At 41.6% G+C, this 17408-nt stretch overlaps 1 protein-coding gene across 2 annotated transcripts in view; it reads right to left on the bottom strand.

The window, feature by feature from the left end:
- Positions 1-17408, bottom strand: part of CCDC34 (coiled-coil domain containing 34) — a 61061-nt gene that overhangs the window by 4656 nt on the left and 38997 nt on the right. For both annotated transcript variants that reach the window (XM_089654961.1, XM_089654960.1), the window contains exon 6: positions 16492-16633. In XM_089654961.1, the coding sequence (XP_089511087.1) occupies positions 16492-16633 (142 nt within the window). The remainder of the gene's footprint in view (positions 1-16491; positions 16634-17408) is intronic.

The following is a 17408-nucleotide window of genomic DNA, read 5'->3' as shown; positions in this document are numbered from 1 at the left end:
GCCCTCGGGCAGTGCCCGAGTTTCCAAATGGTCATGATAAGAAATGAAGAGCGGATTCCTCTCCTTGAGATAACAGAGAAGGTGTTCACAGTAAAGCACTGAATTTCTGGCAGGATCAAGTTTTTTTTTTCAAATTGAACATATATATTTTATTGACCAGATCTATGAATAGAAAGACAAGTCCTATCTTCCACCACGAAAGAGGGAGTCACAGATCTCAGTGGAACACAAGTGCGGTGACCTCACAGCACTTATAGTTGACTTAACATTTTCCATCCTCATAAAGTTAGTTTCATATCTTTGTACAGATCTGGGGCTGGGAGGAAGAAGTCTTCAGGAGCCTGTGCATTGCATCCATTGCAATACTCTGTGGGCTCTAATGGAAAAGTGAATCACACATTTTTTCTTAATTATTGTGTAAAGCATTTATAAAATTTTCACAAAAGATGGACTATGCTTTTATAAGGATTTCCACACACTGCAAACCTTTTTAATAAACACAATTGCATTAATGTTTCTTTATATTCGCTTGGAATTCAATTTTAAATGCATTATCTAAATTAAGGTAAAAAAACAAAAAAAAAAAAAATCCCTTTTAATGCTTACAGTTCCCACCTTATACTTACCTAAGCCTGATTTCAATACAATGATTTGCACAAGAGCAGCAGCTCTCTCCCTCATTATTCGATCAGACAGCAGAGGGAGCCATTGGATCCCGCTGCTGTCAATCACAACCAGTGAGGGAGGAGCAGGGCAGTGCCAAGCCAGTCAATGGACAAACAAAGCCGGCTTGGGAGCGAGCCTGTGCTTGTGGCCCCATAGCAATCAGCTTGCTATGGTGGACAATCGACAGGGGGAGGAGCCAGGAGCACTGGAGGGACCCGAGAAGGAGAGGATTAGGGCTTTTATAAATAACAAACGTGTTATACTTATCTGCTCTATGCTAAACCATTCCACAGAGCAGGCAAGTATAATATGTTTGTAAACCTTAAAACATTTTTTTATTTTTTTTTCTTAAAAGCTGAGAGAATGGTGAGATCAGGGGCAGACTGACCATTTGGAAACTTGGGCACTGCCCAAGGGCCCGGGGTCAGTAGGGGGCCCCACGTACCTTTTTCATAGGCTTTTTTGAGTTTGGGCAAGGACACGGCCCCACGATCTCCTATTGCCCGGGGGCCCCATGAGTTGTCAGTCCGCCCCTGGGTGAGATCACTCTCAGTGATCACCAATTTGCTACCCTGTATTCAAAACTTATCTTTTCTGCTCCTGCTATAGTAAAGCTCCAAAATCTTAATGTACTGTACTGAAGCAGTTTATACTCTTGATTGTTACCACATCTGCTTTTGCTTTTGTATAGACATTTAAAGGGATTACAGGAACATGCTATTTGACATAGTTGGGCCACAGTGCTTGATTCTGGTCCCTGCTAAAAGCACGTATAAGAGAGAACAAGAATTCCATTTGAGGTCCAATGACCCAACACTTTGGTAAACCAGCTAAATCTGTGTTCCTGGGGGTATCGATACTGCTAGGAACAGACTATATTATGCCAGCCTGTTAAAAGACACCCCCAACAATGAAGACGCTCATCATCTAAAAGTGTGATGATATAGGGGCAGCATTGGCAACTATCATCATGGATATAGTATTACGGTAATCTTGGATTAAGTATTTTGCGTTGCACTTCGGCTCTGCATTATCTGAATAACTCTTCTCTATCCCATCACAGGTAAATGTCTGCGAGCAATATCCATCAGTACTATCTCCCATGCCATGAATCACTGCTAATTGGCACTGCTGTGCTATATGGTAATCTATCCTGCTTTCAAAATCCACCTCTAACTGAAGCTGATTCGATACTATCAATGTTCTTATTGGTAATTTTTGCTACTTCCAAAATCTTTAGCTCTGTCCATATTACTGTGTTTATTTTGCTTATTGTCATACCCAAATTTATGAGCTGATCCTAATCTTACAACTCTTCCCTCCTGCTCTCTTGTAGTCCACTTTTGGTGTGAGAAGTTTGCTAGCCATGTGTCTCTCCTATGCATTCCTAATTGATTAATTGACAATACCCCCACCCAACTTAGTATAAATTTAAACCTTCCTCAGGGGAGGCACAGCCAGGGATAGCATTGGCAACTATCATCATGGATAAAGTATTAATCTTGGATAAAGCATTGGGCATTGCACTTGGGCTCTGCACTTCAGCGAAAGCACAAAGCAAGAAGCCACAGCAGAAAACTCCAAATACTAAACAGACTACAGGTGCCCTGTTTCCCTACCCAGCTTTTTCATCTCTTACCCAGTCTGCATCTTCATCTCACCACTTTGTAACATGCACTCCCTACTCCCCCTTCTCACAGTTGTATCCTCTTCAAACTCTCTCCTTCACCCCTCTTCTCCACCCCACAGCTTATATAGATCAACTTCACTCCTGTCTTCACCTTATTACTGCACTCATCAACTCCTGCTAATTCTGAACCCACATACTAATAAAACCTCCAGGACACTGGGACCTGTCCCTCAATATAAATCATACTCATATTACCTCTCTCACCCTTCTGCTTCTCCTAACACCTGGAGACATTTCCCCATCTTTTTCCTTTGACCAACACACCCAGCACCCCTATTCTCTATCAGCGGACACAATCTGGTTACAATTCCTCTTCTTCCTAGAACCAGCCTCCCCTTTTCCTGTGCTCTGTGGAATGCCTGCTCTGTCTGTAACAAACTCCCCTATGTATAAGACCTTTTTATCACAAACTCCTTTAACCTACTTGCAATTAGAGGAAGTTAGTAAACTTCTCGAAGGCCCACCTAACCACCTGTCCAGTTCCCTTGCACATACTATGGTCACCCTGTGGCTCTATCCTTCGCTCTAACTCATATCTTCAAACTCTCCCTTTCTACTGGCATCTTCCCCAACTCTCTATAACATGCGATAGTCACCCCCATACTTCATGGAAACAGTTTGGGGATGGCCCCTCCTGTTCCAACATGACTGCGCACCAGTGTCAAAGCAAGGTTCATAAAGACATGGATGAGAGATTTTGAGGTGGAGGAACTTGACTGGCCTGCACAGAGTCCTGACCTTAACCTGATAGAACACCTTTGGGATGAATTAGAGTGGAGACTGCAAGCAAGGCGTTCTTGTACAACATCAGTGCCTGACCTCACAAATGTGCTTCAAACATTCCCATAGACACATTGCTAAACCTTGTAGACATCCTTCCCAGAAGAGTTGAAGCTGTTATAGCTGCAAAGGGTGGGCCAACTCAATATTGAATCCTATTGTCTAAGGCCAGGATGCCATTAAAGTTCATGTGCGTGTAAAGGCAGGCGTCCCAATACGTTTGGTAATATAGTGTGTGTGTACACACACTTTTTTTTCTTTTTCATTTTAGGTCCCTTAACACACTCTGTAAAGCGTACAGAGAACAATGTCACTACTTTCTTTTAAATTGACTCCAGGCAAAACTATTTATTTTGCAAGGAAGGGTTAGAGACATTTTCAGGTTTGCATTGCTTTTATATCTCCATTAGAGAAAAGCTCCCCTCTCTTCCTGTCAGGAAGTTCCTCCAATGGGAATACTTACAAAAAAAACAAAAAAACACATTTATAGTAGAGCAAGGAAAGATTAAAGCCTCTTGTGTCTTTCTGTCCCAGTGACCCCCTCTCCTCCTATTTTTTTGACGGGTACCACAGGGAGCAGTGAGGGAAAGACACCCTGATGGGGTCACAGTCAGACATAAGTCACTCTGGCCATAAACTAAAATGTTTTGACTGCCATTAGCCTTTAATATAAAAAAAAAAAAAAAAAAATCCATGTTTATCCTATTTGTCTCACTTTCTTTCAATTTACTGTATACTAAGGTTGCTATGACAGTTTCAGCTTAAAAAAAAAAAAAAAAAAAAGAAGAAGATATATATATATATATATATATATATATATATATATCTCCTATAAATTACAATTCCAGGCAACTAATGAAACCAATCAGTGAGTTGTTAAAGCATTCCAGCACACAGCAGATCTGCTAAAATACTTGCCCCTATTTACCTACAGTGGGTATAGAAAAGAATCAATCCCCTTTAAAATAATCACATTTTGTTGCTTTGCAGCCTGAAATGAAGACAGACAGTTTATTTTTATCCAGCTGTATTTACGCAGTGCAACTTATAACATCAAAGTGAAAAATATATCACCAACATGTCAGAAATAAAAAACAGAATCACAAAGTTGGAAAAGGATCACCCTCTTGTGTCAGTATTTTGTTGACCCAACTTTTGCTTTAATTATAGCCTTTAGTCTGTTGGGATATATCTATACTAACTTTGAGATATATGCCCACTCTTCTTTGCAGAACTGCTCAAGTTCATTTAAATTTGATGGTGACCATTTGTGGGCTGAAGTCTTCAAGCCATTCCACTGATTTTCAATGGGGTTCAAGTGTGGGCTATGACTAAGCCATGCAAAGACATTCACCTTTTTCTCCTCCAGCCACTGTGTGGTAATTTGTGCTGTGTCCTTTGGGTCATTGTCATGTTGGAAGGAAAACCTTCCCACAACTTTGTGGCAGAGGGCAGCAGATTTTCCTTAAGAATGTAACTGTATTTTGCCCCATCCATTTTTCCTTCTATCCTGACAAGTGACCAAGTCCCTGCTGCAGAGAAACGCCCCCATAAAAGGATATTACCACCTTCAAGCTTTACTGTAGGAATGGTGTTATTTGGATGGTCAGCTGTATTGGATTTCCACCAGACATATCGTTTAGTGTTGAGGCCAGATCATTCAATTTTAGTCAAATCTGTCTAGAACATCTTTTTCCATGTGGCCTCAGAATCTTCAAGGTGCATTTTTGGTAAAGCTCAGTCGTGACTGAGCATGTGGCCTTTCTTGAGGACTGACTTTTTTCTTGCAACCCTCATTTGTGGAGAATTTGTGACGTCACATGCACACAAATGGCCACTCTGTCAAATTCCTACAACTGCTTCAGAGTTGCTGCAGGCCTCCTGGTAGCCTCTCTGACCAGTTTTATCCATGGAGGGTTTGTGTTTTACCAAATATCTTCCACTTCTTAATAGACTTTACTGTGCTTCTAGGCATTGATAAATCGTTTTACATTTGTTTGTATCTATCTCCTGACTTGTGCCTGTCCACAACTGTATCCTGAGATCTTTTGACAGTACCTTGCCACCCATAGTTGATTTTTTTGCTTCAGTTGCACTACCTGGGAATGAAATGCTCCAGGAAAGCTCTTTTCATGCTGAGCTAATCAAAATGACCACAGCTGAAAGTCAAATGGCTTTGTGTGCCATTGAGAAGGTGATTAGCTACACCTGACTGAGTTTACAAGTCATCTTTAGGAGGGGGTGATCCTTTTTGCAACTTGGTGATTCTGTTTTTGAATTAAATTTTTTTTCTGACATGTTGGTGTAATACCTATCTTTCACTTGGGACAGCTTTTTTTGTTTTATCCATTTTACTCCGTGCAACTTATAATGTCTATCTTCTTCTCAGGCCGCAAAGCAACAAAATGTGATTATTTTAATTAAAGGGGGGTGATTCTTTTCCATACCCACTGCAAGGGTCCTTTCATACTGATCCTTGCTGAGCAGGTGAATGACAGGTCCATGTACACTCAGCTTATGCAGAGCGGACATGGACACAGCCTACTCTCATCTATGGGTGGTCGCATGTAAACGGACTGCCTGTCCATTTACACCCAACTGTCATCTGATCCAATCCACTGGACGGAAGGGGAATGATCCCCATCCGTCTATTTTTCGCAGATGTCCATTAACACCTGCTGCTCCATAGAGGAGAATGGAGGTTCTAATCAGGTCCGTCTGGGGGGAAAAAAAAAAAAAAAGACAGGTGGACCCGATCGGAATGTTCATGTGAAAGGGGCCTGAAACTGCCTTTTTATAAATTCACTGTATTCACAGCATGCACTACCAACCTCACAGGGTCAGTGAGAGCATATTTCCTGAAACGTGCTGTGTTACATCCTCTCTCCGTTTTCTACCTCATCAATCACATCTAAACCTCGAAGGCAGGTTTGAATCTGATTGCTTCTTGTGAGTAATGTTTTGGAACCCGCAATTTATCTTACATCAGCCTCACTGTATGATGAGCAGCATGGAGAGTGTTCCAGTATGACCACCAGGTATGTTCCAGGATCACCAGATTCCAGAAAAAGGAAGTGGGATGGACTGCTGTGCTATAGCAGCGTTTGGGTTAAAAACTGAAATCCCTGCATGCATCTCAAGATTACATTTTCTATTATCCTTGGAGTATACTATTAAGTTTTTAGTATAACCTTTTCTTTTACAAATATTGTCTCTCGTTTTTCATTTAGTATCAGATCTAAGCAAATGCAATTAAAGTGGTCCTTAATGCACACCCTATATTAAGGTAAAAAGTGTCCCGCTACCTGCTCCCCTCCACCACATACTTGCCAGAGTCCTATTTCGATCCAGTGCTATGCCCATCTGTAGCAGTGCTTCTCTCTTACTTTCCTCACAGGACTCACAGAGCAGCAGGAGCCGTTGGCTCTCACTGCTGTCAGTCAAATCCAGTGAGAAGGGAGTGGGCTGAACTGCTCTGTGCGTGTCGAAGGACGCACACAGACCAGCTCAGGAGCGTGCCCGCATAAGTGCCCCCTCAGCGCACAGTTGCAATACCAGAGCAGGTAAGTAAAACATTTTTATATTTTAAAGAAAAAGAAAAGTGAGCCTTAACAACTACTTTAAGTAAACTGCAGGGGGGTTTCAAGATTGCCACAGATAGATGATTTCCCAGACTATCTCTATGGGATCCAACAGTACGCACCACATACCACCATCAAACAAATATTGCAGTATAGGTCAAACACATTAATATGTACTGTATATCTTTTAATACAGATATTTTTATGTATAATCCACGACTGGTAGGCTCTGGGGAAAGGACCATTTGACCTCAGAAACAAATCAGGCTTTACTATACTGCATGATATTGATGGTAGGAGGTTTGATGTGGATGTGATATACGAAGTGGTATCAAAAGGTTTAGTTTTGTAATACGCCAACAGATGGCAGCACAAGGCTGCAGACACAATCACAGGGAGCACCGAACTTCACAAGTCAGTATGCCAAAAGACATTGTCCTGTGTACATCGGGAGCTGTGCAACTGGTGCTATTCTGACCATGTGCATTACCACGTCTGCTATTTCATCAGGATAGCAAGTTACAACAAAGAGCAAATATGAAATTCTGTGTGAAACTGGGAAAATCGCAGGATATCCACAATGTTATCAAAATGAGGACCTTTGAGCTGGATCGTCATCTTTGAGAAGAGGGCATTTTTGGGGTTGAGCTCATTGAAGGTCTTCCTGATCTCTCGTCGTCTTCCAGTGATGTTCTTCCACTCTTGAAGTGTGCGTGCCACTTAAAAACCTCAAATCATGATTCATGGCTGGGATCTGTTGATGAACTCCCGCGAGTGTCAAGTCACAGAAGAGTAGGGGGGCGGGGGCGGGGGCATGGGAGTGCGCCTGAAACAGGCAGCGATGTACCAGTACATCGCGGTGCCTTTAGCTGCTGCCCCGTTGCAGTTTATATACTGTGGCGGGTCAGCAAGTGACTTTAAGCAAATACCATAAACAGAACACACTCTCTATGCTGACAATATCACAGGTTGTGATCTTTATGCTGTACATTTTTTTTAACTATATGAATATACACATGATTAAGCAAACATTGAACTTAAATTGTATAGATTTGAATTTTCTGTATCAATGTCCTTCATTTAAACATGGTCTTTGGAATGAAATGATTTATTTACCCTCTGTCTGTACTCATTAAAGTGAACCATGAAGGTTATCTATCTGTCAATCACGTGGATGAGTGTGACAAATACACATGCCATAGCAAGTACCCCAGATTGTCTCTCCAGGAATATAGGACCTGTGAGTGAGTGACCTATGATTGACTATCACAGTTCCTGAACACAGATGCCTAGACACTGGCTGACAGCAGGAATGTGTGAAGCTCACAATGTCAGGATGTATTGGCCATGAGGACACAGCACCAAACAGTTCAGAGCAGCCCTAAGAGCAAGCTCTGGCATATGTTATGTACAGGGGAGGGGGGTGTTTTCAGACAGCAATGAAAACTGTCAGCACTTTATGAGCTTCCAACAAAGGTATGAAAAGCATGCCTGGCCTGTCTCCACTCCAGAAAAGCAGTAAATGTATTTACCATGCATAAAGCACTACTATTGTATAGGTTGTAAAATTTGAAATGGGGAAAAAAATGTACATTTGTTTTCATGCTTATAAAAGAAATCTTAAAAAGGCTCAGACACTTCTGCGATGAAATCTAATGGAAAATTTGCATTCAACTTTAACATTTATCTGATGTAGATTTATAACCAGTCAAGTAGTATTAGTTTGCCAAAAAGGAAACAAAAAGCACTTCACTAAAATGTTATGGAACACAACAATGCCTTCTTAAACCAGATAGCACTTACCGATCACCCTGGGAAGATCCAAGGAAGGGGATACAATGGTAGGAGCAAAGCAAATCAGCCCTTTATTAACTGCCTTTATGGCCTCTCAAAAAAATGCCAATAAACTGGGATAACTTTACTAAAGAAATGTTTCAAGCATCAAGGCCTGCTGTCCTCCCAAGCTGTAATTACATGCTCAGGCTAAGTCCACCTTTTGAAAAAAAAATAATAAAAGGACCCACATTTGCAGAAAAAAAAACTCTGTGAACATATTATATTTTGCATATAAGCGTGTAAAGCATTGCAGTTGCGATCAGTGGATCACCGCTGCAATGTACAGTCTCCTGCAACGGTCAATGGACTATGCGTGCTTTAATTAACATACTTGTGTCCCATTAATAACTACATGTCCCTCTGCCATGGCGGAAGATGGGACTTGTAGGTTTTTCATTCACAGATCTCTGTGGCTCTGCCCACACAGTTGCACAAAATTTAAAAAGTAAAAAGGACCTGCTGGGGAAAAGATCATCGCGATCCTGTAAGGGTGTGGTTTGGGGATGGGAAGCTTGCCACCATGTTAAATCCTAAATATGGGTGTAACATGGAATAAAAGGTAGACTTAACTTTTGAGCCAAGTGCAGAGCTGGTCTCCCGCCTCCAAACAGAACTCTTTAGTGCTGGCAAATGCATACTTGATGGAGAAAGTGCACAAATTCCTTAAAATATCACTAAAAGGCTCATTTCCTTTTGTTTGTTTTGGATAGAGGGGAGATGAATTAGGACACCTATCAGTTTAAGTTGTTGTCTGTGTCCCCCTCTCTATTTATCCTGTTTACTGTTGTCAACCCTAAAATTTGGGTTTTTCTTTTACTTCCACTTTTGACGATATTAGAACAGGATAGAGATGGGATATCTCCACAATGCGTCACAGATAGCAAAAGAAAAACTCTAAACAAAATGAAAGAAATAAAGTTTTGCCTTTTAGTAATACCAAAATGCTAATTGTGCATGCAGAACCACTGAAATATAGTGCAGATCTAGCCTAATGTAGAGCCATATGTACAACTTGCATTCAGCTACTTCATATACACCTGTCACAAGAGAATTACATGCATTCATAAACGTATTCAGGCCCCCTTCACTTTTTTCAATTTAGTTTTGTTGCAGCATGATACTACAGTTTTTTCAATTCATTTTTTTCCCTCATTAATCTGCACTCAGTACCCCATAATGACAAAGGGAAAACAGAATTTTAGAAATGTTTGCAAATCTATGAAAAACGGACATATCACATTGGCATAGGTATTAGGACCCTTTGCAACACTTAAAGTTTAGCTCAGGTGCCTCCCATGTCTCTTGATTGTTGCCGAGATGTTTCTACACCTTGATTGGAGACCAACTGTGGTAAATTAAATTGATTGGACATGATCTGGACAGGAACACACCTCTCTATAAAATGTCTCACAGCTGACAATGCATCCTGTATCAGAGCAAAAGCCATAAAGTCAAAAGAATTCTGCAGAGCTCAGAGACAGGATTATTGTAAGACACAGATGTGGGAAAGGCTACAAAAAAGTTCTGATGCACTGTAGGTTGCCAAGAGCACAGAGACCTCCATAGTTCTCAAATGGAAGAAGTTTGGCACAACCAGGACTCTTCCAAGAGCTGCTCATCTGGCCAAACTAAGCAATCAGGAGGAGAAAGGCCCTAGTAAGAGACGTGACAAAGAACCCGATGGTCACACTGACTGAGCTCCAGAGATTGTGTGTGGAGATGAGACAAAATTCCAGAAGGATACCCATCACTGCAGTCCTGCACGATGTGGGCTTTATGGCAGAGTGGCTAGATGGAAGCCTCTCCTAAGTGCAAAACATATGAAAACCCGCTTGGAGTTTGTAAAAAAAAAAGCACCTGAAGGACTCTGACTGTGAGGAACAAGATTCTCTGGTCTGGTGAAACCAAGATTGAACTATTTGGTCTCAATTCTAAACATTATGTCTTGAGGAAACCAGGCACTGCTCATCAATAGCCCAATACCATCCCAACAGTGAAGCATGGTGGTGGCAGCAACATGCTGTGGGGGTGTTTTTCAGCAGCAAGGACTGGGAGACTGGTAAGGGTTGAAAAGCTGAATGGAGCAAAGTACAGAGATATCCTCAGTTATACAGAGATAACATGTTCCACAGTCCTAGGACCTCAGGCTGGCTCAAAGGTTCACCTTTCAACATGACAACGATCCTAAGAACACAGCCAAGACAACACAGGAATGGCTTATGCAGGCCATAGACGGGTCGATTATTGACCGAATTTTCGCCCGAACGAAAAATCGGCCGATAGTCACACCGTTAGTGGGGCAATGCCGTCAGCCGTTTTTCGCGGATCTTCTCGTTTCTTTTTATTGGTCATGCTGGAAAATCCACAAAAAACGGGCATTTTTTGTAAGCATTGGTGGCAGCAATGACCGATTTTTTTGTTTATCAGCCGACAATTCGGCCAATAAACGGCTCGTCTATGGCCAGCCTTAGGGACAACTCTGAAAGTCTCAAATTGGCCCAGCCAGAGCCCTGACTTGAAATCTTTTGAACATCTCTGGAGAGACCTAAAAATGGTTGTCCACTGATGGTCCCCATTCAATTTGGCTGAGCTTGAGAGGATTTGCAAAGAAGAAATGGCAGAAAATCCCCAAATCCAGGTGTGTAAAGCTTGTCACATCACACCCAAACAGACTCGAGGATGTAATTGCTGCCAAAGGTGCTTCAACAAAGTACTGAGTAAAGGGTCTGAATACTTAAGTACATGTGATATTTCATTTTTTTTCTGTATAATAAAAATGTAAATGTGATGCGATGCAGGAATCAGAGAATGGAACTACAGACTCCAGAAGTACACTCCTAATGCCCTCTCTACTGATGTTTAAGGGACCATTTTGGATTTGTGGATGTAGTGGAGTTGAACTCAGATTAAGATAAAGTAAGCAGATTGTATTGCTTTAGCACAGTTGCAGTGTTTACTGGCATGCACATATAATTGTTCTCACATTTTGCCCAGAAATTATGCTTAATGAAAACTACACAACTGTGGAGTGGTCTTTTCTTTTTTTTTTCTTTTTTAATATTTTAACGTCAGAGGAACCCTTCTGGAGACTTGTCTTGCATGCCAACAAAGCACCCTTACATCTTAGTGGACAAACTGCAATACCAGATTTTGCCTGCAGATGTTGCTATAAGTGCAAAATATTTCCTGCTTCAGGAGCACCAATTTTCTTCTATTTATTACAGACATTATATAGTGCCAGCAATTTACACAGCACTTTACATAATGTACATTATTTACATTTTGTACTCAGGAAAATTACAATCCAAGATCACTGTCTTGCATGCATACACATACTAGGGCCAATTTAGATAGGAGCCAACTAACCTACCAGCACGTCCTTGGAGTGTGGGAGGAAACCAGATCACTCAGGAAACCCATGCAAGCCAACGGAGAACGTGCAAACTCAATGCACAGAGTGTACTCGCCAGGATTTGAACCAAGGACCCAGTGTCACAAGGCAGAAGTGCTAACCACTAAGCCATTGTAACCCAACTCTGGGCACACCAATAAAGACACCCTTGCATTGGATGTTTGTGTTGAGTCCCTGGAAAAATCTATATTACTTACCTGACTCCCCATCGTGACAGGTATCCTTGTGTGACCAGTCCCCCGCATCCTCCTCTCCAAGCTGCTCGTCATCACGTACAATACAGGGATAACAATCCTTATATGTGATCATGCTGAGGTATAACCTACAGACAAGAGTTTTGGGGAGAAGAAGACAGCGCCAGAGCAAGGAATAAGGCAAGGAAGGCAGCCTCATCCTGTAACCCCCGAATTCCTGCTCCAGCAGGCTTCCTCCAGTGTTACGACTGGTGTGCAACCTCCTCTCTAAGCTGCTCTCGGCCGTTCTCAAATGCTTGGCCTTACTACTTACAATACAAGGTTGACAGCCCTACCAACTGGCCAGGTGACTGGTAAATCGCGGTCTGATCTGGCTGAACCGCCATCCCAGAGCATTAGAGTGCAATGCAGAGGGACTACCTGTAAAGTTGGAGCTGTAGCAGGGTGCAAGAGCCGCATAAGCTGATGCCTCCTCTGTAGTGCTGGTTCTTGTCCCATGCGGAGTAATACCAACTGCACTCCACTACTTATCCCAGCTACCGGTCTCCTGGGTGGTGCCAGCACCAGGAAAGAAGTTCACACATCGCAACACAATGGGCATAATGGTAAAGGACTGCTTTCACACTGATGCACTGCCATTTACGCACACCGTGCAGTGCAGTGTACCTGTAGCTTTCTTGCAGGTTGTTGCACATTATGGCTGTTTAATGTTTAGCACAGGGAAGACTTAGTGACCTATTTTCTCTTATTTTTTTGCATGTAATCTTACCATGTTAAGTGGAGTTTTTTACTTCTGCCCAGGGGTTTTGATTTGTGCTTTTCCCACCTCCTGAAATAGTGGTATGTACTAAGGGGGGATATGATCAACATGTATAAATACATCAGTGGTCCATATAGTGATCTCGGTGTAGAGCTATTCACCCTGAGGTCATCACAGAGGACAAGGGGGCACTCTTTACATCTGGAGGAAAAGAAATGTAATCTCCAAACACGGAAAGATTTCTTCACAGTGAGAGCTGTGAAAATGTGGAATAGACTCCCTCAAGAGTTAGTTCTGGCCAGCTCAGTGGATTGCTTTAAAAAGGCCTGGATTCTTTCCTAGATACACAGAATTTAACTGGATACTAACATTTATAGGTAAAGCTGATCCAGGGAATATCCGATTGCCTCTCGGGGGATCGGGAAGGAATTTTTTTCCCAGCAGGAGCAAATTGGATGATGCTTTGCTGGGGTTTTTTTGCCTTCCTCTGGATCAACTGTGGGTATAGGATTCTAACTTATTTTTTTTTTCTTTTTTTTAATGGTTGAACTGGATGGACTTTTGTGTTTTTTCAGCCAGACTAACTATGTATCCATTAATACAGTGTACTGGTTAGTACCTATATATAGATTTATCTTTCTCTGGCCATATATTAAACTTATAAGGCTTTGTATGGGCTTGTATTATAGATGAAGTGATTGAGGGCATTTATAACTGACTGGAGATTATACCATCTCTTCTCCTGCCAATCTGGGTTTCCCTGTTTCACCCCATGCATGGTCAGTATACTGCTTGCAGATAGATTTAGAATGGTTTGTCACTCTAAACGTGCCCCCTTTTTTCTAATATTTTGTTTTTTCATGATGGTATGATATATATGAGGGTGGGCTGCGCTCTCCTTGCTGCCAATAATTTGAGATGTCCATAGGGCCACCGATGTACCACCAGACTGCCCACACCATTATCTGCCGCAAGATACAATTCTGTGTTGAACGCCATTGTTTTTAGGACTGCTCTGGCATGTATTAAATGTTCAATTGATGTGCTGTAAGCATGAAAACGGAGATCACTTAATTGGTATTGAAGGTACTATAATGATTTTGTATTAATTTTCAATGTGTTTATTTAGAGATCCCCTTTGTTTCATGCCCCGAGGAAGATCTTAAATTTGAATGATTGAAACGTGATGGAACTTTCGGGGAATGTTGTGTTACTTCGACCCATTAAAGGGATTATATCATTAGAACAGCTTATCAGAGTTATCAATTGATTAATATGCAATGAATCTTTTAATGTATTTTTGTACAATAAAGCATATATGATTTTTTTTTATAAATATTTGTGTGATGTTTTGCCAGCTGCATTAAAGTCTCAAGGGGATAATTCTTTCTTGAATCCTGCAGGTTGGCTGCGCCTAGCCATAGACTCCTTTAGACGCTTTCAGAAAGCGTACCAAAGCTCCGGAAGTGCTACACCTGCAGTATATAATATAATTCAAGAAAGAATTACCCCCTTGGGACTTTGAGGGGGGGGGGGGGGTAAAACTGCTACTCAACTGCAAGGTTTTACCACCCCTCAACTTTACGCGTGAACGAGCCCTAAGGGTGCCGCTGCCAAAAACAACTAAGGGCTCATTCACAAGTGCAGTAGGCACTGCTGCTCCTCTGATAAGTGATTTGAGTGTGTTTGACAGGTGGTGAAATGGCGATATGTTGCCATGCAATACACGTGATTGTGATGTGGTTGTACGACAGGGGTGAGGAGGCGGCACTGTGCCCGGTGATCCTTGACTTCTTCCATGTTGTTCAGGTAGATCTCCACCTCTTTAGGGTTGCCTAATCCTGCCCTACATTGTATGTGATAATGCTGAGGGACCACCCCACCCACAGACAAGAGCTTCAGGAAAAAGATGACAGCGCGAGAAAATGGAGTCAGGTTAGTAATGCAGCCTCTTTCTGTAACCAGTGATTTCCACACTCCAGCAGGCTTCTTCCAGCAGTGCAACTGGTCCCCCACAACCTCCTCTCAGCAGCCGCTACATCCTTAGCCCCACCACGTACAATACAGGGTTAAAAGCCCAAAGTTTTATGTGATATGGCAAAGGACCACCCACAGATCAAAGCAAGAGTAGAGCTCTAGAGCAGGGAGCCAGACACGTAATGCAGTCTCTTCCTATAACCCCTGATTTCCACTCCAGTAGGCTTCCCCCAGCGGTGCAACTTGGTCTGCAACCTCCTCTCTAAGTTGCTCCTGGCCGCCATCACGTTTATCCCCACTACATACAGTACATGGCTCATAGCCCTACATTGTATGTGCTAATGCCAAGAGGCTGCCCACAGATTGAAGCTTCGTGGATAAGGGGACAACTCTGGCCAGAGGGGCAATCAGGTGAGTAATGCATCCTCTTACTCTACTCCTTAAAGTGGTTGTAAACCTCAGACGTGAAATATGAACAAACCATATCCCTCTATAGCAGGGTTCCACAGAACCCAAGGGTTCCTCCAGAAGTTTCTAAGGGTTCCTTTAGCAATGAGCAATTACGGTCTTTCAGATAAGCTGCCAATGACACCGTTGGTCATTCCCAGGAGCTATATGGGAATGTGCTGGTATCATCAACTGGTAATTTGCTGTTAAACCTTTTATTCATTTTTGGTTTTTGTATAATTTTGTATGATTATATATTGATTTATATGTCTTCAGTTCTGTCTTTGCTTCCTGTAGGAATTTGTGTTTTGTTTTCCAAACGTATTGAAATTTTGAAATTAAGTGCCTATTCATGATCCAAAGTGGAAACCATTTCTTTACTAACATCTATGATACTATCTGTTTAGGTATTCTATACCAACCAAGTACCACTTCATGTTTCCAAGTTGTTAGCCATGTACCATTATGTCTATCATTCTCCACAGCCCAACCTTGATGTCTTGAGGCTATAGCTGTCGGTTCTATATAGCTGATGCCGTGACACCTTTTTTGCATCTAGGACATCAGTAACAATTACTGTTGCCAGGTCTCATCTATTGTAATTTCTGACTTTTCATATATATGTTTGATGATCATGCTCCACCTGTTGGTGGTTCTTTTTTAACCTAATAAAAGGTGTTCAATTTTATGAACTGTTATTACATTTTTGTACAATTTATGTTTATTTATGTGGTTTGGTACCTTTAAAGCCCCACTAGTTTTTCTTGGTAAGAGTTCTATTCAATATATTTTCCATTATGAGTGTGGTACCAGTAAAACCGTATTCAAAAGGGAATGGACAATAATTTTTTTTCTATTTCCCACTCCTTATACATTTAATCTATCCTCACTGAACTTTGAAGTGTGTAACTACAGCTACCTGCCCAGTTTTGTGAAAGCTCACACAAGCTTTATAAATTCTGCACTTTGAACAGACATAGAGACTCCAGATAAATAGGTGCAACTTATGCAAGAGGATTTGTTTCTGTGTATCCCCTGAGGCCAGTTACCTCACTGTTTACAACCACTAAAATAAGTATTTAACCCTTGCAGCTCAGCTGCGCTGGAAGGGGGCAAGAGTTGGGTTTCAATTTCCCCAAGTAACATACCTGTTAATTTCCCATTGACATAGCCATAGCTGTTTAAAGTTGGCCGTGGCTTGTTTTTAGCCTGTTCCAGCCATTCATTGAATATCTGCTCTGCCTTCTCTTTCTTAGCTCTCTGTTCAGTTAGACGTATCTCAGCTTCTTCCTGCAAAAAAAAAAAAAAAAAGACATAAGACCCCAATTACCTCCTCATTACCTCTGCCCTCATTCACCTTTTCATAAAGGCTGTGAAGCAGGTACCAGAACGCTAGACGCCTCCTTCAGAAAAAAAAAGAAGGTATGCAGAGAGGTTCTACATCTCTTTCATCTGCAATGCAAAATGCCCATTGAACGTGCCATGTAATATCTGTAATGGCCTCTTAATGTGGGAAGCAGTGTGCTCTGCAAACTGCAAGGACAGGCCTGTGTCCGATCACGGCACAGTTCATTAAAAAAATATAGGCTGCTCTACAGTCTCCCCTGGGCTCTTTACCTCAGCAAGGTTTGTTATTTGTGATCTTACAAATGTTCCATAAATGTATTTATGGAACTTATTAATATCCTCTACTTTTCCAGGAGGGATTGTAATTCAGGGCTTCAAGAATGTGCTTTGCCCACAAAATGGTTAAAGTGTAAATAGTATGGGTCTTCCGGAAGGGTTCGTTCAGTCACCACAGAAGAAAATTACATTTTAATTAGTGCTCAAGGGCTTTCATTCATGGAACAGCTCTACCTGCTTAGCAAGAAACTATTTTCAGCTCTAACCACTGTTAGCGAATCTATTTAGAAAAATACTAAATATAGCTTAAAATAGAAAAAAAAAATTCAGGTGCATGGAAAAAGTAAGAAAACGTAGAGCATGAAAAATAAATGACAGCAATTTCAAAAAGAATAGCGGTTAAAAGTTTACCAAGAAGTACCATCTAAATGGGTTTTATTTA

The sequence above is a fragment of the Staurois parvus genome, unplaced genomic scaffold (genome assembly GCF_062004578.1).
Source record: "Staurois parvus isolate SC_StPar_1 unplaced genomic scaffold, SC_StPar_1.0 ptg000818l, whole genome shotgun sequence".
In the NCBI taxonomy this organism is placed as follows: Eukaryota; Metazoa; Chordata; class Amphibia; order Anura; family Ranidae; genus Staurois; species Staurois parvus.
This window is presented reverse-complemented; position numbering and strand designations above follow the sequence as displayed.